The sequence below is a fragment of the Lissotriton vulgaris genome, chromosome 4_1 (genome assembly GCF_964263255.1).
Source record: "Lissotriton vulgaris chromosome 4_1, aLisVul1.2, whole genome shotgun sequence".
Taxonomy (NCBI): Eukaryota; Metazoa; Chordata; class Amphibia; order Caudata; family Salamandridae; genus Lissotriton; species Lissotriton vulgaris.
In genome coordinates, this window is record NC_141691.1 from 1,360,232,736 (window position 1) to 1,360,257,757 (window position 25,022).

The following is a 25,022-nucleotide window of genomic DNA, read 5'->3' on the forward strand; positions in this document are numbered from 1 at the left end:
AAAGGCGAGACCTATTGGCTATGCCAATGCTGGTTTAATTTATGACATGTTAAAAAAGATAAAATACTAAAAGGTGGGCGATGCCAGGGGGGGGAAGTCCATATATTAGAAGGAAAAAAACAAACAAAAAAAATATATAGAGATTGGTATAAAAAAAAAAGGGTGGGGTACCGATTGCATGGTTCGTTCCGTTCGTGGCAGCTTGTCTGTGAGACAAACTCATCAGAAGTTGTCAGGCACGCAAAATATTAGAAAGTAAAATTGTTTAAATAAAGTCAGTATTCACTTTAGCGACACACTGCTAGAGAAAATGATATTTCATTGGGTTTTCCTACTGCCGCAGGTATCCTGAGCCACCGATCCTCACATGAACAAACGCTAGAAAAAGTCACAAAACGCACTGAAAAACACAACTCACTCATGCAGCACGTCAAGCCCACTGCCCACAGGACCTGTGCCGGGCTCATGGTAGTGCAGTGCAAGGAAGTCGCAGTCCGATACACCCCAAACACCAGCCTCGCTCAAATGCTTCCCTTTCTCGGAGTTGCCGGGTCTTGTGAAATCACCTGACCGGCCGAGATCATGTGGTGCTTGATTCAGAGTAGCCAATAACCGAGAACAGAACTTGCTGCTATTGGGAGTTAAAATACTTCTGCTTTTTTGCCATCCGCGCTCAGCGTTAACAACAAAAGAAGAACGCGCTGCCAGAGAAGCACTACAAAGCACGCAGCGATAGAAGTGAGGGAGGAGGCATGTTAAAAAAGATAAAATACTAAAAGGTGGGCGACGTCAGGGGGAATAAAGTCCATATATTCGAAGGAAAAAAATAAACAAAAAAAATATATAGAGATTGGTATAAATGGTGGTTCAGCATGCAGCGTCTCCTTCGAGAGCAGACAGAGGGTGCACGGTTATCTGTTACTGCTCAGTATTTCGGGAATTTGTATTCACAGCATTTCATACACCTGGCATTGTAATCAATTTTCGTACACAAATAAGCCTCGTGGAGGACTTTGCGTGTGATGGCTATGAATACCGATGTGAAAAGACTGCAGCTTTTTCAGTTAAAGTGCTTCATTATCAGCTGCAGCGAAAAGACGTGTCATAATCTAGGGAACACTAAAAAGAAGGAATATGCTACTTACCAGTATGCATCTGTTCTTGGCATAGAGGGCTGCAGAGTGGTACATTATGAATAGATCGCCATCTGGTGTTGGGCTCGGATGATTGCACTTTGTTTTTCTCTTGGAGAGTCTTTTGTATCTTGGTGACTCCTCCCTTGGTTGGTAGTGCGCATGGGCATCGGCTCCATCCTTAGATTGTTTTGCCATAGTAGGGTTAGATGGAGTAGTGTAGTAGAATACAGATAAGAATGCCCATGTAAGTGTATCTAAATAAGATAATGTTGGAACAGACACAGGTTTCCGGGGAGGCTGGGAGGGCATGTACCACTCTGCAGCCCTCTATGCCAAGAACAGATGCATACTGGTAAGTAGCATATTCCGTTCGAGGCATATGGGCTGCAGATGGTACATTATGAATAGACTATACAGCAGTTCTCTCCCTAGCGGTGGTCGCCCGTGTCTGTTGCAACTGTCTGAAACAAAGTTTTTAATACTGCTTGTCCCACTCTAGCTTGTTGTGTTGTGTGCACATCTACACAATAGTGTTTTGTGAAGGTGTGCGGTGTAACCCAGGTAGCTGCTTTGCATATGTCATCTAGTGGAATGTTTCCCAAAAATGCCATAGATGCTCCAAGTTTACGTGTATAGTGAGCTCTAGGAGGAACAGTTAATGTTCTCTTTGCTTTTAAGTAGCATATTTGAATGCATTTTACAATCCATCTGGCAATGCCCGCTTTAGAGATGGGATTGCCCTTGTGTGTTGGAGAAAACGCAACAAATAGCTGTTTTGTCTTTCTGAAAGTTTGTGTTCTTTCTATGCAGTACAATATGGCCCTTCTAACATCTAGTGTATGCAGGGCTCTTTCTGCTACTTTTTGTGGTTTTGGAAAGAAAACCGGTAATTCCACTGACTGATTGATGTGGAATGCTGAAATTACCTTTGGTAAGAATTTTGGGTTTGTTCTAAGAACCACCTTATTTTGGTGTAACTGCATAAATGGTTCTTGAATTGTAAAAGCCTGCAACTCACTTACTCTTCTAAGTGACGTGATAGCTATGAGGAAGGCCACCTTCCATGTGAGGAATTGTATTTCACACCTATGCATAGGTTCAAAGGGTGGCCCCATTAGTCTGGTAAGTACTATGTTGAGATTCCAGACTGGGGAAGGTGGTCTTCTTGGTGGAATGACTCTTTTGAGTCCTTCCATGAAGGCTTTAATTGCTGGTACTTTAAACAGGGAAAGATGTTGCCTGTTTTGTAGGTACGCCGCTATAGCTGCGAGATGAACTCTTATAGAGGTGTATGCTAAGCTACATTGCTGCAAGTGTAGTAAATAGCAAATGATTTGTTTAGTGGATGCGTCCAGAGGGTTGATGTGCTTACTGTTACAGTGTATAGCAAACCTTTTCCATTTTGCTGCATAGCATGCTCTGGTGGTAGGACGTCTTGCTTGTTTAATGATTTCCATACATTCTGGTGGTAAATCTAAATATCCAAACTCTATGACCTCAGGAGCCAGATCGCTAGGTTCAGTTGTCTGGGATCTGGGTGCATTATTTCTCCATGGTTCTGTGTAAGATGCATGGGTAATAATCTTAGCTTTTGATGTGGTACTTGTGAGAGTTGTAGCAGTGTGGTGAACCACGGCTGCCTTGCCCACGTGGGTGCCACTAGTATCATTGTCATTGAGTGTTGCTGCAGCTTCCGAACCAGTAACGGAATTAGTGGTAGAGGAGGGAACGCGTAAGCAAATTTGTTTGACCAATTTATCCATAGTGCATTGCCCTGGGACCGTTGGTGTGGGTACCTGGATGCGAAGTTTTTGCATTTTGCGTTCTGATGATTGGCAAACAGATCTATCTCTGGTTGCCCCCATTTTTGGAAGAATGGCTGCAGTATTTGGTCGTGCAGCTCCCATTCGTGTACTTGTTCTGACTGTCTGCTTAGGATGTCCGCTATCTGGTTTTGAACTCCTGGTAGGTGTTCTGCTAACAGATAGATCTTTTGAGGAACGGCCCATCTCCAAATGTCCTGTGCTAGTTTGGATAGTTGGAGAGAGTGTGTCCCCCCCTGTTTTTGAATATAATACATTGCAGTCATGTTGTCTGTTCTGATCAGGACTGCCTTGCCTGTAATTTGCATTTGGAAAGCTTTTAGTGCTAGAAATACTGCTAATAGTTCTAGGTAGTTGATGTGCAGTTTCTTTTGCTGCACACTCCACTTCCCCTGCACTGTGTATTTGTCCATATGCGCTCCCCATCCTGAGAGCGATGCGTCCGCTGTTATTATCACGTGTGGAATTGGCTCTAGGAACGACCGTCCCTTGGAAATGTTTTCCGTGTTCCACCACTTCAGAGAGCGATACGTCCGGTCGTTTACCAACACCAGATCTGTAATCTGACCTTGAGCCTGATTCCACTGTGTCGCTAGACACTCCTGTAGTGGACGCATTTGTAGTCTGGCATGTGGTATTAGCAGTATGCAGGAGGACATCATGCCTAATAGTTGCATAAACACTCGTGCTGGTAGTGAGTGTTATGGTTGAAATCTTTGTATTAACCCGACCATTGTTTGTATCCTGATTGGGTTGGGGTATGCTATTGCCTTTTCTGTGTTTATCGTAGCCCCCAGGTATTGCTGAATCTGGTTTGGTTGCAGGTGTGATTTTTTGTAGTTCACCGTGAACCCTAGGTGGTGCAGCAATTGAATTGTCTTCTGTGTGTTGTGAAGACATTCTTCTTTTGACTTGGCCTTTATTAGCCAGTCGTCCAAGTATGGGAAGACATGTATTTGTTGTCTTCTTAGGTGTGCTGCCACCACAGCTAGGCATTTTGTGAAAACTCTCGGTGCTGTTGTGACACCGAACGGAAGGACTTTGAACTGATAGTGTTGTCCTTCTAATACAAACCTTAGGTATTTTCTGTGGGCTTTGTGAATTGGGATATGAAAGTAAGCGTCTTTTAGATCCAGTGTAGAAAGAAACTCCCCTTTCTTCAGTAAAGGGAGTACTTGTTGGAGCGTGACCATGTGGAAATGCTCCGAATTTATGTAAGCATTGAGAGGTCTGAGGTCTAATATTGGTCTTAGGGACCCGTCCTTTTTGGGGATCAGGAAGTATAGAGAGTATACTCCTGTTCCTTGTTGATCTTTTGGGACCTTCTCTATTGCATGCTTTTGTAGAAGTGCTAGTACTTCTTCTCTTAACAATGTCAGATGATCTTGACTCATTGGACGCTGTTTGGGGGGGATGTTTGGTGGGGTAGCTGTGAGTTCCAGGCAATAACCATGTTGGATAATTTGTCTCACCCACTTGTCTGATGTGATGTTCTCCCAGACAGGTAGGAACTGTGATAGACGTCCCCCGACCGGTGTTATGTGGTCTGGGGGAAGTTCTATGAAGTCACTGTTTTGGGGTTGAGGCGTTGCGGTTGTTATTATTTCCGCGGCCTCTACCTTTGTTGTTGTTACCTCTGTAACTGCCTCTTGAATTACCTCTGGGTGATGTTGGTGTGAAAGAGGTGGATTGCTGACTTGTTCCTGTATTCTTTGAGCCCCCTCTATAGGTGGATCTACGAAAGGAACCTCTTTGTGTTGGCTGTTGCAATGCTCCCATTGACTTAGCCGTTTCTGTATCTTTTTTCATTTTTTCTAAGGTCTCATCTGTGCTTGAACCAAACAGTGTCTTTTGATCAAATGGTTTATTCAGTAGGGCCGTTTGTACTTCCTGTTTGAATCCTGAGATTCTAAGCCATGCATGTCTCCTTAACATGACACTGGTGTTGATAGATCTTGCTGCAGTGTCTGCTGCGTCTAGGGCGCACTTAATGGAAGTATTAGTTATTATTTTACCTTCCTGTATTAACTGATCTGCCTTTTTCTGATGTTCTTTGGGGAGATGTGTGATGAGTTTTTCTAATTCATCATAATGTGCCCTATCATAACGTGCGAGAAGTGCCTGTGTATTGGCTATACGCCAGCTATTTGCCGCCTGTGATGCTACTCTTTTGCCTGATGCATCTATTAATTTTGACTCTTTATCAGGTGGAGGAGCCTCTCCTGTAGATAATGAGTTTGCTCTTTTACGAGCGTTTGAGACCACCAGCGAGTCTAGAGGTACATGCCCTTTAATAAATATTGGATCCCTTGGAGCCGCCTTATATTTTTTATCAATTCTTGGGTTTAACACCCTAGCCCTCACTGGGTCTTTGAATATTTCTTCTGTGTGACTGAGAAGACCCTTCAACATAGGAAGAGTACCTGATGTTCTTTGTGCATTAGGTAGCGTCTCTAACAGGAAATCCTCTATTTGAGGTTCTGTATGTATATCTACTTTATGATATTTTGCTGCCCTATTAATGAGCTGCACAAACCCTGTGTTATCATCAGGTGGTGAAGGCTTTGAGGGATATAACTCTGGGTCGTTGTCCTCATCTGACCCTACGTCATAATTTTCCCATGGGTCATCCTCATCTGGGATGGTTTCGTCATCCCCTTGAGGTTCTCCCTCCCCTAGATCACTGTCTACATCAGACTGAGGTGTAGATGGTCTTGGTGTGGAAGGTGTAGGAATATTTGGCCTAGTGTGAGGAATAGGAGAAGAGGGTGTGACTTTAGGTCGAGGAGAAGCAGGAGGAGTTATATTTGTCCCCATTGTTCTCTTTTTTGAAGGAAGAGATTTATCTTCTGTCTGTTCATTCTTTCTCTTCTTTGTGACCACTTTGCCAGTTTGCGGATCGATAAACAAGATCTTTTGTTTGGGATCTGTCTGTTGCTCCTGAATCGGTACCGAAGGTCCTGGTTCCGAAAGGTGCTTATGTTTTCGATCGTCAGTGTTTGGTGTGTTCGGCACCGAATGTCTACTCGATTCCGACTTCCTGGGTATCGAGTGAATCTTGGACGACGAATCATATTTATGTTTCGACATGGAATGTTTCGATACCGAGCTTTCCTTTATATGTAGCCTCGGTGCCGAAGTCGATGTCGCCCTTTTCTCGGATCCGACATGGTGGGAGTCCGAGTGTTTTGGTTTCAGTTTCGGTTTCGTTGCCGGGCCCGAGGGCGGGGCGTCGGAAACTTTTTTCTGCGGTTTGACCGGGCCCGAAGGCGGGGTCGTTACCGCACGGGGTCGGTTTTTCGGTAAGGGGACGTCGTCACTCACGTTTGTTGCTCGATGAGTTCTTCAACCTCCGACTGGTCCCCTTCCGACCCCGACTGATCCTCTTCTTCCTCAATTTGCTCGTCTCCGAACAGCTCCGGGATCGCCTCCGACTGCATTCTGGAAACCTCGTGTCTTCGAGTTCGACGATTTCTAATCGTTAGCTTGGAGGAGAATGCTGCGCAGGCTTCGCAGTCCCTGGATTCGTGTTCAGGCGATAGACAGAGGTTGCACACCTCGTGTAGGTCCTTGTGTGGGAACTTAGCACCACACGTTGGACATTTTTTGAATGGAGTCCTTTCCATGGACTCCGGGCTTGACTGCGTCGAGAAAGGCCTCCTGTTCGTCGACGTAGATCCAAGTTTTTTCTCTTCGATTTTGAATTTGCAACGCGTCGGAATGGAAATGAAACGCGTTCGATAACAATACCGTCGAATTGGAAAGGGAATACGCGCCGATAAATCACTTTTCTCTGAAGTTGATCTGGAGCGTCTCGATCCTCATCCGAACCCGATGGCGGAAAAAAACAATCTAAGGATGGAGCCGATGCCCATGCGCACTACCAACCAAGGGAGGAGTCACCAAGATACAAAAGACTCTCCAAGAGAAAAACAAAGTGCAATCATCCGAGCCCAACACCAGATGGCGATCTATTCATAATGTACCATCTGCAGCCCATATGCCTCGAACTTATAATTATTATTTAATGAGAAATTCTGAGCCTTCAGCCATTTACTCCTACCTCCATAGAAGGTTTTAAGCAATGGTTCTTGATGATGGATTCCTGGAACCATTTATTAGCTGTACTATTTGAAGAGAAATGCAGCTTAACATCAATTGTTAGTTACACATGTCAGCTAATACATCTTCACAACCTCTACGCGGAAGTGTGAAGCAAGACACGAACACCACTCTGTCGCTCACGCAGGAAACCACAACACGTGTTCCACACAGGCAGCACTGCAGATGCAACATCCGTTCAACCAAGTAATCCCACACGGTGTAATATGTTACCCGCCTGACAATGCGCTTTGGCGTGGCCGAGATCATGTGGTGCTTGTTTCAGAGCAGCCAATAACTGAGAACAGAATGTGTTGCTATTGGGAGTTAAAATACTTGTTGCTTTCTTGCCGTCCACGCTCAGTGTTAACAACAATTGAAGAACGCGATGCCAGAGAAGCACTACAAAGCACGCAGCGATAGAAGCGATGAGGGAGGAGGCGATCACTGTTCAGGAGTGACTTGAGGGTGAGTCCCGAGAGCTTTACTTTCAGTATGAGGAAGTGAAGCGCACCTGACCGCAGGCTGGAACTGAGGCGAAGTAACGATACACAGAATCCATTTGCCTCTCGTTAGGTTTACACTATATAGATGCCTCATAACAAAACAGGTAAGAAATAAAACACTTGCCAGCAAACTGTAATCAGTGCTATGACATTATACCTGGGAAGATAATCTGTATGCCCTTGTATGTCAGCACTAAGGAGGACTTTGCTAGGGGACGTTCACATTGCTGGGTTGCACTGCAAAACTTTACTTGTCACAGGAAGTACCCACATCCCCTCAGCAACCAAAGTGCTGAGGGGCCCTGCTGTGAGAAGCTAACACCACAAGTGACCTATAGGACCCAGCGTCCCCCAAAAAGGAGCTCACAGCTGTAGATTATACTACTGAGTGGGCGGGTCTGCCAATGGAAAGTTACACTGACAAAATACTAAAGCACCATCAGACCAGAGCTGAGAAAAAGCAAAGACAACACTTGAATCCCACAGCACTTAAGATACATTTTGTAGCAGTGGTCGAAATGCTTTAAAAAACAGTGACTTGAGGGTGAATCCCAAGAGCTTTACTTTCAGAATGAGGAAGTGAAGCACACCCGACCGCAGGCTGGAACTGAGGCGAAGAAACAACAACCTAGCGTGCCTTGCGCTCAAAGTTTTTAAAAAAACAAGCTGCGAGATGGGCTCTGTGTTGGGGGAGGGGGAGGGGCATTGAAGCGAGGCGCGCGCGCTTGGCCGAGCGAGAGGAAAGCCATATGGCGTCTCCGCTTGGGCCTGTGTGCGTAACCGCACACTGTATGCCACAAAAAGCTGTGGTAGCACTTTCAAAACTCACTCCTAAATGTCTCGCAGAGCATCGCATGCACTGGCTCAGGCGAGACCTAAAAAGGAACATGGCCACAGTTTGCTCTTAGGCCCACTCAACAATGCACAGTCCGTCTCGAGTTTGAACTATTGAAAGGCGGAGAAACAGCAACTGCAAGAGCTTCTTTCTGTGACTTTCCACCCACTGACCGCGCTTCTCCTGTCTTCGCTGATCCGGGCTGCGCCTACATATGTACTTGTTAATCTGAGTGACATGGAGGCCCTTCCCTATAAATTAGGGCGAGGTTAACTGTTACCACAGCTGCCCGTGATTACATCAGGAAGTTGTGTTAATGAAAAAGAGCACAAGCTGAATACATTCTGCAGAAACTAAATGCAGTGCAACTGAAAAAACACAACCTGCTTGTACCTCTAGGCCTCTCCATTAGTAATTCCCTCTAGAGAAATTACCACCACCGGTCTGTAGGTTTTATAGCTGTAGGAACCCTGGAAAGCTTCTAAAAACATAAGGGGCTGGGCATAAAAACAGTAAGCACTTGCACAATTTTGATGGCTCCTCCCGGGCCTTTATAACACGCGCATTTCTCAGAATCCACGTACACTCTCCACGCCTTACTAGTGGATGACGGTGCGTGACCCCATAGGACAGCTAGCTACTGCTAATGGGATTCTTACTCCGGTTACCTCTGCTTTTGCTTCCTGTGTCACTGGACACTGTGAAGAAGAGATGCATGCTAATATAAAAGCATGTGGGCGCAGGTTCACTACTGATTAGTGCTGGCACTCATGCAAAACACTAAGTTGGAGATTTACTAAGATTTCACGCCATGTATGCATTACAAAAGTGGCGAAAATCAGGCCAAGATCATTTTTTTCAATTTACTTTTCAACGCTAAATTTGTTTAGAGCTGGAAATAACGTGAAAGTAATGCAAAGCAGCACTGCTTTGGATTACTTAGCGCCACGGAAGTAGACAGACAGGGTTTAGCGTCAGAAAACTGCTCCCTTTTGAAGTAGGTGCAAAGGAAGGAGAAATGCTTTTATTTCTCCTTACTTCTCCGACTTTGTATGTGTGCTGCACAGTACAGCACACATACAAAGAGGGAAGATGGTTTAAGTCAGTCTAAGCATAGTATTTTGTCATGGATATGTATCCATCCAGAACAAAAACTATGCTAGACTCATGGAGACACCCTTGCAACATGGGGCTAAGGTGTCTCCGTGGTCCATGGCAGCAGATTTCAGTGCCGCAATTAGAGAAAGGGGATGAGAGTGCAACATTACAGTAAATTTGGCACTCTCCTCCTCTCTCCTTTTCACACACCCCAGGGCTGCATTTGCGGCTGTTGCACTGGCTGTGGGAAAAAGTGTTACATCTGGTCCTTAGCAGTGCTTCACAGCGCAAAGTGACACAACCCGCAGAGTCAATCAACTTTTAGGTGCAATGGAAATTTATGTACTATAAGTTGACATAAGTGGCAGGCCATCTGCCTCTGTGTCACATAGTGTCAAAGGGGATGCATAGCAAAGAGGAACCAGCACTAATACCACTAGGACTTCACACAAAGCTAAATCTACTAAAGCAGTGAGGCCAGGCATTGTGTGGACTGCTAATGCTGAATGAGCAATGGGCAAGTGATATATCATGTGAAATGTTCATGCACAACACAGAAGTTGTATACAAGTAGAAATTTGTACTGGAAAGTATGCCCCTAGTCCCAGATTAATGCAACACACTTCTCAATTGCATTGGCGCTGCAGCATGATGCTGAACATCTCGGTGAAGATTGAAGAAGCGTCATTTGCTTGAGTACAGCCAGTGACATTATTGGCACACAACTCTTTGTAAATATCTCACTGCACAATTTTCCCATTTTGTGCAATGCAGTGCTGTATAATTTCCCACAGTCTGACAAAGCTTTCAGTACTCCTTTCCAGGCAGCTTTAGAGAAAACCTCTTTTCGACCAATCCAAAACGTTACAGTGGGCTTAAAGCCTTCCTACTGCTTCTCATTGTTAGCTTTATTGTCACTTTCATCTGCTTGCTTCTTATTCAATGGCTTGCCTTCCTCTTCTTGGGATTGTACCAGTGGGGGCCAGCATGGATCGGGGGTAGGAGGGTGAGGGGGGTGTTAGAAATAAAAAAATACATATCCGATTGCCGTGTCTCACCTCCGTCTCGTGCTGCCATCTCTCTCGTCAGGCCAGAAAAGGAAGAACCCAGGCTCCCCTAAGCCAGACACAACGCTGCAATGCAGCGTTGTGATTGGTCTGAGAGCCACGGTTCAGCGCTCAGGCAAGAGATGGAGGCTTGGGCATGTTCTCCACCCAGGCTGGAATGCAGCCTGGGTTGAGAACATGCAAAAGTGTGCATGCCTGTTTGGCTGGCCCGAGACGGCCGGCCAAACATTTATTTGCACTTGGAGTGGGCAAAACCACTCCTCGCCTTGCTCCTCTGTCATTAGAGCCGCCCCACCAGCAAAGCTGCCGCAGCAGGAAAACATTAATTGATATTAACCTCAAGTTATTATCATTTTATGTTCCCTTTATTTGACTGCTGCCAAGCAGTGAGGCGATGCTCCTTCGCCTTAGGCAAGTGCACAGTTGAGGGGTGGGGGAGAAACAAACCTCTGACAGAGGGCAACATGGAGTGCGGCCAGGGGAGAAAAGTACACAAGGGAGACAGCTGCAAATCACATGCACTCTCATGGAGTGCTTAACCCAAAAGTAGTGCTAGTGGAAGGACACAATTAATGTGTTGGCGTTCCAAGAGAGAGACAAACACAAGAAGTGGAAGGGAAGCCCGTACAAGCTAATGAATGAAAAGCAAGCAAATGAGAGTGACAGTAAAGCCAACCAATGGTTAGCAATGGGCAGGTTCTAAGCCCGCTGGAAGCTGACAATAGGTCTTTTCAGCAACAGACAGCTGAGCTGTCTGATAGGCAAGGCATAAAAAAAGTATTCTTTGCTTTGATTGTAGTTTACAGATTACAAGTTTCCCACGAAGTAGGGAGGGGGTATTCAGGTGTAGTTTCATTTCATCCTATTAAAAATCAGGGCGTGCCCTTTAGAAAGTGCCTTCTTTTGGTGGATAGTGAGGCAAGCATCAGCACTTCAAGGTGGGGGGTGACTCTGGAGAGATCGTAGAAAGTCTACATAACAAAGTTACCTACCTGGTCCAGGGGAGAGAGTGAGAACTGTATTAGGCCAACTACCAATCTGGTGTAATAATCAATGTTACTCATAACTTATAATAACTTTCTTTATGCTTTGTTATAACAGATATGCAATTGGTCTTGCATTGATTTTTGGTTGGCCTCGGAGGCGGTCTGTCCCTGCATTATGAAAGTTCTGCACGAAGCCCGCTCCTTATCCGACCACTCACCTGTACTCCTGGAGCTACGATTACCAGAATATCAGGCGCCACCCTTTATGTGGAGGCTCCAGCCCTCAGAGCTTAAAGATCCGGTATTTAGGCAGACTATAGCGGAGGCAATCAGGAATTATTTCTTAGAAAATGAAGGCACTGTGGAGAGTGCGTGTGTCCTCTGGGAGGCCTTCAAGATCACCATACGAGGGCTTGTATCAGGGTGCAGTCAGGTGTCCTGAGGGATATCCGACGTAAGATACGGAAACTGGCAGCTGACATATTAAACATGGAGCGCACTTTCGACGCTGATCCCTCTGCTGACAAGCTAGCAGAAATAAAGGAGCTGGTAACGGAGCATAATGACACTGTAGACCAGGAGTTAAGGCACTGCTCACGGCACAGGATAGCTATCTACTATGGGGAGGGTGGCCGGCCTAGTCGCTCTTTTGCCCAGAAACTCGCAGGGCCCGAAGCCAGGAACCTATAATTGAGCTCAATGACGACATTGGTGAGCCTCGTCATTCGACGGAGGAACTCTGTGACGTTGTGTTGAAGTTTTATAAAGATCTATATGCAGCTACGGAGTCCCCCCCCACTGAGGAGACGCATGATTATCTAGATGATGTGGCTTTAGGATGGCTGTCAAAAGCGCATCGCAAATATTTGGTGCAGCCCTTCGAGGAGGAGGTTGTGATGGCCCTGCCAACCTGTAAAGCCGCCGGGCCGGATGGTTTACATAGCAAGTTTTATAAAGCGAATGCAGCAACCCTCGCTCCAAGGCTACAAGAAGTCTACGCAGAAGCCTACAACAGTGGGATTTTGCCGCCCTCTTAGTCACCATGCTAAAGCCAGACAAACCCGCCAATCAGTGTGGATCGTACCGGCATCTTTCAATGATTAACATGACATGAAGATATTGGCAAAAATGATAGCTAATAGGTTACAGCCTTTGATACCCCTCTTAGTGCTGCCAGACCAGTCCGGATTCGTCACGGAGCGCTCCACAACTCATAACATGCGCACGTTGTTTTCCACACGTCATTATTTCGAACCGGATTTTCAGGATGTTGCTGTGCTGCTTGATGCAGAAAAAGCCTTTGACTCTGTGCACTGGACCTACATGTTCACGGTTCTGAGCAGGATAGGGTTTCCCCCTTTCTTTGTGCAGTGGCTCAAGGTCCTCTATAATGGGCCGGTTGCCCGAGTACGAGTCAATGGCAGGGTGTCGTCATTGTTTTCTATAGAAAGGGGAACGAGACAGGGCTACCCCCTGTCACCTATGCTCTTCTCCCTAACACTAGAGCCTGTGGCATGTAAACTACGTCAGAAGCATTCGACTGCGGCATTAAGGTTTCGACAGCGCCCTTTGATTGTCTCCCTATATGCGGACAACATGATGCTATACGTCCGTGAGCCCCCTACATTCCTGTCTCTGTTACTCAGGGAATATGCTTAATTCGAAAGATTTTCGGGTCTCTGTATTAATTGGTCCAAATCAGTGGTTTTCCACTGACTGCGCATACAAAAGAAATAGATCTTGACTTCCCACTGTCATGGACCTCCAATCCTGTGAAATACCTGGGGGTGTGGATACACCGGGACCCCGTGGTGGTGATAACGGACAATTATGGGCGATCCATAGGACAGCTAGCTACCCCCTGTCACCTATGCTCTTCTCCCTAACACTAGAGCCTGTGGCATGTAAACTACGTCAGAAGCATTCGACTGCGGCATTAAGGTTTCGACAGCGCCCTTTGATTGTCTCCCTATATGCGGACAACATGATGCTATACGTCCGTGAGCCCCCTACATTCCTGTCTCTGTTACTCAGGGAATATGCTTAATTCGAAAGATTTTCGGGTCTCTGTATTAATTGGTCCAAATCAGTGGTTTTCCACTGACTGCGCATACAAAAGAAATAGATCTTGACTTCCCACTGTCATGGACCTCCAATCCTGTGAAATACCTGGGGGTGTGGATACACCGGGACCCCGTGGTGGTGATAACGGACAATTATGGGCGATCCATTGTGCGCATTACTGAGCAGGCTGAAAGATGGTTGCATCTCCCTCCATCGTTGGCTGATAGGATAGACGTAGACAAAATGGTTTACTTGCCCAAGATGCTATACTTCTTCATCAACATTACCATAAAACTGGATATAGCGCTGTTCCGTACGCTGCAATCGGCGCTGTTGACCTTTGTTTGGGGGTGGGGGGGAACAATCCAGATGCAGATGGGATTTATTGGTGCAGCCCTTCGATCGGGGGGGTTTTGAGGCTCCGGATCTTCGCCTCTATTATCTGTGCAACGCTTCCAACCACACGTGGCGATTGAAGTGGATGCTGTTCTCCCTGTCCCGTTGCCAGCGATGGTTCTCTCGGGAGGATGGGTGGGCCCCGGGCAGATATAAATCCTCCATTGTGCATGTCCTGGGCATGTCGGGCACTGGCTTCCAGGGCACAGCTTTCTTATTTATACGCTCCACTCTTGCCTCTGGTGTTTCATCCGGGGGTGTCTGCGGCTCGGGAGCCCTCTGCCTTGAGGGAGCTTACGGCGGCGGACATCGTCCGGGTGGGCGATCTATGTAGGGAGGTATGCTTTAAGACTTTACGCGAGGCTCAGAATGGGATGGATCGTGGCTTTATGTTTAACTTCACATATGTCCGGGTCCGTCAAGCTATACATGATGTGTATACCGAGTTACCTGCGGAGCCCATGGCACTTTGTGCATTGCAGGCAGTCTTAACAGGAGAAAGTCGTAAGGCGCTTATAACCAAACTTTACAACTCCTCCCTACGGGAAAGAGAAATGGAGGAACACCCATCATGCCTGCTCCGGCAAACTGCGATAGGCAGCCCCATCACGATGGAGACTTGGACGGCATGCTGTCAGCTCAAGGGCCGTCTCACAGCCAATTGCAACCTTAGAATTATACATTTTAAATACCTACATCAGGTATACTACTCTCCTTTGAAATTATATAAATATGGCCTGAGAGAGACTGTGAATTGTGTGCGGCGTGGTGCTGCGAATGCAGATTGTTATCACGTTGCGTGGTTGTGCAGTGCCGTGTTTGACTTTTGGACTGAAGTGACTCGCATTCTGGCGGAAGTGGTGTTGGAACCGGTGGGTTGTACGCCTGAACTGAGCCTCCTTGGCTATGTTAAATGCCTGAAACCAGCTAACAGACGTATTGTTGCGATCTCCACCCTGTTTGCAAAGAGGGCGGTGGCGCAACGATGGGGGTTGAGGTCTGCCCCTACTATAAAGCAGTGGCTTTGCGATTTGGTTTATTGTAGAGATCAATTGCAGGTGTATGAGGAGGAGATACCAGAGTCCTCCCGTCCTAAGGACTTTTTGGCCCCTATCACATCTTATCTGATGTCTCACCCTGACATATTCTAAATGTGCTGTTTTATGTGCTGGAGCTTGCCTGATTGAACTGCGACATCCTGGAATCTGGAGGATTTGTACTGTTACATCGACTGATTACCTGGCCAACAGAACGGTGCCTCAGGGATTGTCTTTACTGGTTGTTAGCTGTATAGCGTGCAAACCTGTGTTATGATATCTTGGAAGAGTAGCAATAATGCGTATCTATTGCCTGGGAGGGGTTGAGAGGGGCGGGACGTGGGGGGAGTTTGTTTTTTGGGGTCGCATGTCCTTGATTCGTCATGTACAGTTTGGCATTCTTGACTGTATGCTTTGTTTTGACAGTATTAATCAAACTTCAATAAACAAAATAATAATAATAAGTGGCGAAGCGTGTCGATAAGCCAAGAAGGCTACCAACACGATTCGTCACTTTAGAAACGCAGGGCTGCAGCATATTTACTAGAATATGGTGCAGCCCTACGTATCCCCCTACTCTGGCGCTAAATTTAGCTGCGTAGCGCCAACGCAGGCTCCCTTGCACCATGTGCAAGTGTGCCTGTGCTGAGGGGAAGATTGTTTATGTGCAGGAAGGCCCCCTTCCTGTACATAAACAATTTTTAAATGCCATTTTGTAACATCTATGTGTGTTGCTTAATACAGCACAAATTGAAGTTGCAAAACAGCATTTTTTTTAAAGATTGTTCATGTGCATGAGGTCCTCCTTCCTGCACATAAATAATCATTGGCATTTTGCTATTTGTATGTGTGTTGCCCAAGGCAGCACACATGGAAACAGCAAAAACGAGGAGAAATAAAGCATTTCTTCTCGTTTCGCCTGTTTAAGATCAGGTTTTCTCTGGTCTTAATTTTGGCGCTGCCCCCTATTTACACTGCTCTTGTAAATAGGGGGCACCATCAAAATCAATGGGTGTTGAGTTGGAAGGCCCACCACAACATCCATTGCCCTCCCCTTTCAATTTAAGCATAGAGTGAAAAGGGTGCTTTATTTACAAGGCCGCATTATGAATAAGGTGAAGCCCCTTTCGCCACCACAACGTCCTTTTAGTGACATTGAGGTGGCGATAGGGGCTTGTGAATATGCCCCTTGATTCTGTCTGGCCGAAGCCAATTGCTACAGGCCTCAGGCCGACCTGGCTTTCATGAGAATAGTTGCCATGAATAAGAATCTGCGTCTTTCTTCAAAATATGTCGAATCCAGATATTTTTCTGTGTGCAGCTTATGCTGGCTGATGCGCAGCTGAAGAATCCCTCAGAACCCTGTCCTAAAGAGGACTGGTGGCCGGCAGCCAGCGGGATGGCTGTGCTGTCTGTTCGAAAGTATTCAATCCTCTTAAGAGCGGATACTTGAAGGAGCGTCTTTGCTAATCGGTTACACTGAATATGTGACGCTGTGCTGCTGAGAAGTCGAATAACGCCAGACCATCAACACTGTCAACATCCACGGCTCACCGATAACCGCCATGGTAGATGCTGGACTGCAATTTTTGCAGGATTACCATTAATGGACACTCTATCACTGCCTGGACGAGCCCAGCGACTTTCAAGGATGACGAACGAAGATGACGCGGGCAGCAGTTATGTGGCCCCAGTGAGGTCAGAGATGACTATGTGAGAATTGAAACACAGCCAAGAAGACATTTTGTCAGTCTGTGAAAAAATGTTACAAAGGTGACCTTTTTTGTTACTTTCAGAAACCAAAAAATGTACAAAGAGGCATATTTACAAGGGAAGTGGTGGAGTGAGGCGTTAGCCTTCCTGGCCTAACGCCTCACTGCGCCACTTCAGAAACGCAGGGCTGCTCAATATTTACTAGAATATGGTGTAGCCCTGCGTTTCCCCCTGTACTGCCGTTACACTGAGCAGCCTAGCGCCAACGCAGGCACCCTTGCACCATTGTGCAAGGGTGTCTGCGTGCACAGGAAGGTTGTTTATGAACAGGAAGGTCCCACTTCCTGCACATAAACAATCTTGAAATGCCGTGTTGTAACTACTATATAGAAGTTGCAAAACAGCATTTTTTTTTACAAATGATTGTTTATGTGCAGGAAGGGGGACCTTCCTGTACATAAAAAATCACTGGTGTTTTGCTGTTTCCATGTGTGCTGCACAACACAGCACACATGAAAACCGCAAAAACGAGAATAAATAAAACATTTGTCCTCTTTCTGCCAGGATAAGACCAGACTTTCCCTGGTCTTAATTCTGTCGCTGCCTCCTATTTACGCCTCCCTTGTAAATAGGGGGCAGCGTCAGAATTAATGGGTGTTGCGGTGGAACGCCCACAGCAACACCCATTGCCCACCCCTTTCACGCTAAGCGTAGCGCGAAAGGGGCCTTATTTACAAGGCCGCATTAAGCCACCTTAAGTTGCCTAAAGCCGCCTTGTGAATAAGGCAAAGCCCCTAGCGCAACAGGAACGTCCTAAAAAGTGATGTTTCCGTGGCCATAGGGCCTTGTAAATATGCCCCAAAATGTCCGCTGTCACTCTAACCAGTGCTTAACAAAAGTAATGTCCTTGCTTATTCCACACTTTTTATCACTGCACACACAAAATGAATATTCAAGGCAGAGATGCTACCTGGTGTAGAAGCACCCAACTCAATGGCACCAACAAAGGTCCTGCCCATAAGCACCTAACTCACAATCAGACACCAACCTGCTTGAGATCTGAGGTGCTCTCACAAGAGAATGCACTTACTGCCACTCTGAGCTTCTCTTTTTGGGAAACTGGTCCACCCCTCTTAGGGATACTAGTTACCACTATGAACTCATCCTCCTTCAAATCCCTTCAGACGCTCTCTCTCACAGGTGTTTGTGCTTGCAGGGTTACAATAAACAATACACAATACACAATCTGCAGAATCTGCAGAATTTACTATCAATGCAGAGGGAGGGAGCCAACAGGGCTCCAAGAAATGCCTTTAAAAGCTTTCAAAAATTATTCTGGACGTTTAAGGTAATATATAATCACAGCTTCAGCAATAATTAGCAGATTAAAAAGCAATATATAGAAAAAGAGATGGATGCGTCACAGAACCTGGGCCTGGGCCATCTTTGGCGCCACTGGGGGCCGGCGTCTGTAGGAGGACAGTCCTCTTGTCTTCGGCCGGGCCTAGCTGGCAGTTGGCACCGCTGTAGCCAGGACAGCACCTCCACTCCAGTTCGGTGACGGCCTTAAATCCAATGGTGTACCTGGGCCTGAAACTGACTCTGTACCTGCAAAGAAAAATACAAAAAGTCGAATAAGTTTGCGACTTGTGATTAACTCCGCTAAATTCAGCAACACCACGTGGCATGACAGTCGCTGCGTCGCAGTAGCCGTAGGCCAGAACCCACATCCGGAGGCTTCGTATCTGTGAAATACTATTATACAGAAGATCTACTAATATCATATATTATCAACACAGTCCACTTTACTTATGGAATATAGCCTACAATCCAGCGTCTCAAGGAAGAATATATAAAATCAAACAGTGAGACATTTGTGTCTCTTGTTATGTGGCATCCAAAGTTATCTTCTAACGTACATTAAGAAAACTAAGCGTGGCCCATATATCAAGCATTGAATTGCTCCAAAATCTATAGGAGACCTTTGGTTACCCCGCATATATCGGTTGGAGAATCCACATATGTTCCATCTGTGGCCTTCTTCCTGGTGAAGGCACCTTGGCGTGCCGAAACGCGCGTAGGAACACCACCAGCCATTTGAATTTGAGCCATATTGTTACTGTTTTGATTGTTTACAACATCCTTGTGCCAATTCATTATTGCACATATTGTACAGTTTTTTATCTTTTTGTCTGAATGAGAGTGAGATTGATGGACATGAATGTGAGAGTATGAACATTTTAGAGCGTTTTTTGGTAACAAATAGTTAAATTAATGCTTTTTTGTATTTTTTTGTTACATATTTTCGTTGCCGTGGTTCTTTCTCTTTATCATTGTCTCATTATCAAACCTTATTGTTATTGTTAATAGGTTACCTTAAATATGTACATAGACTGATTTTGTCCCTACCTTAAGGAACCTGTATCTTAGTAGTAGGGGGCCTCTCTCTTTACATTATGACACTGACACTTCCCAGACTCCTTGGTATATAAGTGGCTGGAGACAAAACAGGAGTTTTATCTTAGAGGACAGGGCTTGTATCTGGTTAGAGGGCCTTTAAGGATGTGGGGGCTGCTGGGCCGCCAAAACTGGAAAGGAAACTACCCGAATGAGATAGGGCATTGTGAGTAGGATAAGGGGCGAGGCTGAGGCATGACCTGGTGATGACATGTGAGCCTAAACCTATGACGCTGGGTTGGTGTCGGACACTGATAGCTGCACATACAATAACTTTACTTTCTGTTAGCGGGACAGTGGCAGCCCAGATTGCTGAAATCTGCAGCATGGCTAAAACAATACAGCCAATAGATCCGATACAGGTCGGAGTCTCCAGATTTGTAAGCCCAAAATGGCTTTATTTGGAGGTGTCCCAATTTAAATGACCTCCACTTCAAGGTAAATCAATGGAGAAAATCAATTCTCCCAATAGTTTTTTTTCAACATCTTCCTCTTTCAAGAGTCAAAATGTTCGCATGTATGTAAAATGACTGTAAAAACGAGATTTCAGTTATCAACCTTCTCTCAGCCAATGTTGGCCGGATTAGCAATGTTATTGGATTTGTTTGTGATGATAACCCACAGAGAAGTTCAAAGTATGGAATTGGTACCAGCCTATTTGGAATGCAGTGCTTAATTTGTAAAAAAAGTGAGGGGCCTAAAATTGTTCCGCGGAGACTGCTTGGGTGCAGCTGCATTCTTGAATTGTCCAATAACAAGGTTGCCTAATATTGATTCTATCCCAAGACTTTCTTCCCTCACCCAATGCTTCCTGTCTTATTATTCACTCTTGCCGACATGTCAATTTTAGAATTTCTTTCGCCATGTGAGAAGGGGGCGTGGTCATGAAGGGGCGTTCTTAGTGCCCAGTACAGCCCAAGGAACTTCCAAATCCACAGCCCCTCCCCATGACAAGCGGCACCCCTCCCACGACGCTCCCACTTCCCTTCCTCCCAAAAATAAAAATAATCTTCTGAGGCTGCCGCAGATGTCCTGGTGAGGTTTTACACCTCGTAATGGACATCGGCTGAGCTAAACCTCCATACAATCAGCGCGAATTCGCTTTCGCGTGAATTCGCGGACCGCGAATTTGCATATTTCGCCCATACTTACTGGAAACCTGCTCTCTGCAGGGGTTTCCAGTTAATTGTGTGCCCACTGTGTAGTATCGGCTCCTTACCAGGTGACCGTGTGAAAGGAGCCGATATAGTGTTTCACACGGTGGCACCGTGTGAGTTGGTAGGTCCGCTTTGTCATCCTTGTTGTTTCCCTTTGACACTGTTTCCTAGATTTCTCTTTCTCCTTCATCCTTTTCTACAGTTTCTCTTTTGCTTTCCATCAAAGGGCCTGATCACGAGTTCCTCGTAATATTCCAACCCATTTGTAAACTCCTGTTTGTGCAAAGGTCGGAATTACAAGTTTGAAGGTATTCAACACCCAGTAGTTATCGAGTCAAACCTGCTGAAATTTAAAAGGGGAAAAGAGAGTATTTACTGTATCATACGGATTTTGGTGAATTAAACACCAACATCCACGTTATTCCCCATGAACTCATTATAAGTGTTATTTATTGCACCCAATAAATAATGTACCCCGTGGTATCGTTATTTATCAGGGGCAATAAATAACACCTCAGCTCGTAATCAGCCTGATAATTACCATTAAGTCCCGTCCCCCATAATCCCTGCTGGTGCTCGCCACTACACGAATTAAGTACTGATGCAATCTCTCAGTGCCAAAAATACGTACATCAGCTGTAACTTGGAGAATAACTTTATGTACCATAAACTCGCCACATTCTGCGCTAGATGTGACTATGCTGGGCAGGACTTTTCAAGAAAAGAGACCTGATTCCCGAAGAGATATTTCCTTCATAAGTAACTTACTCCCAAAAAAGTGTACTTTGCCTTTGCTTAATATGCGCACCTCACCAGCGGAAAATGTACATTCAGCTCAAGAGCATCTTAAGCGCAAAATACACACCTACGAAAGAAGCAGTGACCGTTTTGGGCATGGCATGTTTAAGAGTCTGCAATAATGCTAAACTCTCGCACTGCCATTGGTGAAAAATTGCCCTTAGCACGTTTGCTCTGATTCAATTGTCTTTGACAATAAGGCCAACGAAGTGACAGGTAATAACACCATCTAAAAGCACTAGCATTTCTGAGGAGATAAATACTAGCACTTCTTGCCGCTGGGAGCCATCAAGGTAGACACTGCAGCCAAAGTGAGAACTGTTAAAATCATGCATTGAAAAGTGCCTTACACATCGTTCAGTCCACATACGGGTCTTTAAAATTCCCGAGCTGACTTTCCGCAACTAAAAGCAGCAGTCAGTCTCTCTTCTTGTTCGTCTGATCAATATTCAAGTGTAAACTCGAGGGCATTTTCATCCATACAGTCGTTTAGGGACTATTGGACTTTCAGCCCCAAGTTTCTCTTATCAGGCAAAATACTAAATCTCCCTGTGCCTTAAAAAAGCCGGACTGCAATCTAGTCCACGCGTAAAGGGTTCCAATGCCCTTAAGCCAAGTTCACATTATATAAAACTGCAAATAAAATAAATAAATATGGCTGGTGTATTTGTGGTTCAGCATGATACCTGAGCTCTACAATTATGGGGAACCAGTCTTGAGAGCTTTATACACGTATCACGGGGATGTTTTAAGAAAAACAGACACCCACACTCAGTCAAGTCATGTATTAATGCTTAGTATTGCAGCAATAATGTACTATACTCATGAGGTGGATGCCTATGTGGAATCCTCAAGATATCTATGACGGCCAATTTTCACAGTGCAAAGGGATAGTTGCAGGCACCGAGCAGTATACAACCGCTTCATCCACATGCTATATATCACATGACACAAATATTACATCCACTACATCAACCTAATAGTTACATCACGATGTAATCCAAGGTAAGCAGATGTGAAGTCAAGAATGGTGATTATGTGCTTACCTTGACGATGCAGTGGGTGCAGTATTTTTTAGGTTCATATTATCAAGATTAATGCAGTGTAATATGTCCCATTGAGAGAGTGAGAGAGCAAACACAAAAAAGGTGATAAGAGAAATGCTTGCAATAATTCTAACCACTGGCATTCGCTCTAGGTAGCCCTGCAACGCATCGATCTTTTGCCACCTCGGTTTTAACCCAGCCATATGCAAATCAGTCTAGGGCACGCATCAATAGGAACAGTCCAGCCTGAACTGCCAGGCCATGTCTGCTCTAGATCTGGAAAACATAGAATCCAAAACTGGTTTCGTCCTGATTAAGGCTCATCAGTTGAGTGTAACTTAGTTCCAGTGGCACAGTGAACACGGGACCCACATCTGCGCGTACCCCCGCCACTTAAGGTGGTACATTAAACACCCGAAAGGTGATGGGACGAATGCTTGCAATATGTCTAACCACTGGCAACCACTCGCATTAGCATTTCTATTCCTGTTCCTATTAGAGCAGGGTCAAGCCTGATTTGCATATGGTACCATTGATCTGACAAAGGTCGGAAGCTGAAAAAAACCATAGAACCTGATTCAGATCTCGGGGGACGGGTAACATCGTCACAACGGTGACGATGCAAAAAGATATATCCCATTATATCCTATGGGATTTATATTTCAGTGGACGGAGTAACACATCTCCCGAGATCTGAATCAGGCCCATAGTCTCTGATCTGTACACTGCCATATCAACAGTAGACACCATTTTATGTGCAACAAAACATAAGGAGGCTGGATGTAATTATGCATGGACACATTATGAAATTTTCTAGGCTCACGTCTGGTTTATTCCTGGGAAACACTTTGTCAGCTGGGCCCATTCACTTCAGAGTCTAACACATTCTTCATAAGGATGTCTCTCAGTAGGAGCAGCCTCTGCCCAGATGTGAAGGGAAGAGATGATTGTTACTGCAAAGCCACGCGTGAATGAATGGATGTTTCGACAATTATTCAGTCAGTGAGCCTGGAAAAGACCAGGGACTGCCCTCTAGGAAAAGACGACTAGATCTGTGAGACGACTACGAGCCTTCCTCTCCGTGTAATCAAAACCCAGACTTGTTAGACATTGAGCTCGAAGCCCCCACTCACAGGGAAATCCCTCAGCCATTAGTCATAAGCCGCAGTGGATGGCCAGGGTTTAATTTTCTTTCTTACTAAAAGTAAAGCAATGATGTAGTGCCTTTGGGTGTGGGAATGCGTGAGCCTGGAGCTAGGACCTCCCCTGCACCGGAGCTGGCAGGAGCACGGGGTTTGATGATCTCAGTTGTTTGTTTGGATTTTCAGTTTTGGGGTCTGTCAGCCAAGCACGGCGGGCGTCTGCCAAACGCCGATTTGCGCACGACGTAGAATTTGGAAGAGATCACATGTGCTGCTCAGAGCCAAACTGGCTCCCTCGGAGGAGACACAAAGAAGACACTTCGAATTGTTTCATGTGAGTGCCCGACTGGAGCTTTTTGGAAACCGTGGGACTGAGTAGAACACGCATTCAGAGCCTTGCGAAACTTCAGGCAGAAATGTCAGAATCCAATGTGCAAAATCCGATTACAGCACGATAAAACTCTCGTCATACGTACGTTAGCGAGGTAGAACTAGGCAGACAAAGGCTCATAATTAACGTGCAGGGGGGATGGGAAAGTGAGTGATTGGATGGATAGATAGGAGTGAATGGGTGGATGGATGGGAGCGGATGGATGGATGGGAGTGGATGGATGGGAGTGGATGGATGGATAGGAATGAATGGATGGGTGGGTGGGAGTGGATGGATGGGAGTGGATGGTTGGATGGATGGGAGTGGATGGATGGATGCATAGGAATGAATGGATGGATGGGTGGGAGTGGATGGGTTGGAGTGGATGGATGAGAGTTAATGGATGGATGGGAGTGGATGGATGGGAGTGAATGGATGGAATGGCATTGTGAACCCCTACACTCCACCCCCACCCCAGCTACAGTGGGAGTGAAGTTCTTGACGGGCCTCTTCTGTCTGCACCTTGGAATACAGTAGCTCAAAATTAACATGAAAAGATGGGTGAGTGAGAGGATGGGTGGATAGGTTGATAGGTTAGTGAAAGGGTGGATGGATAGATGGATATATGAATGAGTGAAAGATGGATGAATGAAGGAATGGTGGAAGACTGAAAGGGATGGTGGATGGATAGGCGAATGGATGAGTGAAAGGGTGAATGGATGGATGGGTGAAAGGGTGGATAGCTGGACAAGTGAAAGGATTGATGAGTGAATGGGTAAATGGATGGATAGATGAGTGGGTGGGTGGATGGATGAGTGAAATGATTGATGGCAGAGTGAAAGGACAGATGGATGGATGAGTGAAAGGGAGGATTGATGGATAAGTGAAAGGGTGGGTGAAGGGATAGATAACTTAAAGGGTGGCTGGAGGGGTGGATGACTGAAAGGATAGATGGATGGGTAGGTTTGATGGAAACATTTGGAGATGGATGGGCGGATGGAGAGATAAATGGATGAACAGAATGATGAAAGACTGAATGATGAATGAAATAATTAATGGATAACAGAATGTAAAGGTGAAATGTGGATATCAGTGGGTAGATGGAAGGACGAATGGATAGATGCTTGGAAGAAGGAGACAAGAGAACTCTTCTGTGGAGGGTTGTAGTGACTTGCTTCACTAGTTTGGTGCCATGAGGGCTATGGTTCAAAGTGGGGGATATTTGAATTTTCTGGCTACTCCCGTACTTCTCAGCTTATATAATGGGATGCAAATTCAATGCCCTGTCCT

The 25,022-nt window shown here is 45.7% G+C and overlaps 1 protein-coding gene across 1 annotated transcript in view; it reads right to left on the reverse strand.

Moving 5' to 3' along the window:
• Positions 1–25,022, reverse strand: part of EMILIN2 (elastin microfibril interfacer 2) — a 246,683-nt gene that overhangs the window by 126,004 nt on the left and 95,657 nt on the right. Inside the window, exon 3 of the mRNA XM_086965601.1 lies at positions 18,192–18,370. Coding sequence (XP_086821727.1) covers positions 18,192–18,370 — 179 coding nt within the window. The remainder of the gene's footprint in view (positions 1–18,191; positions 18,371–25,022) is intronic.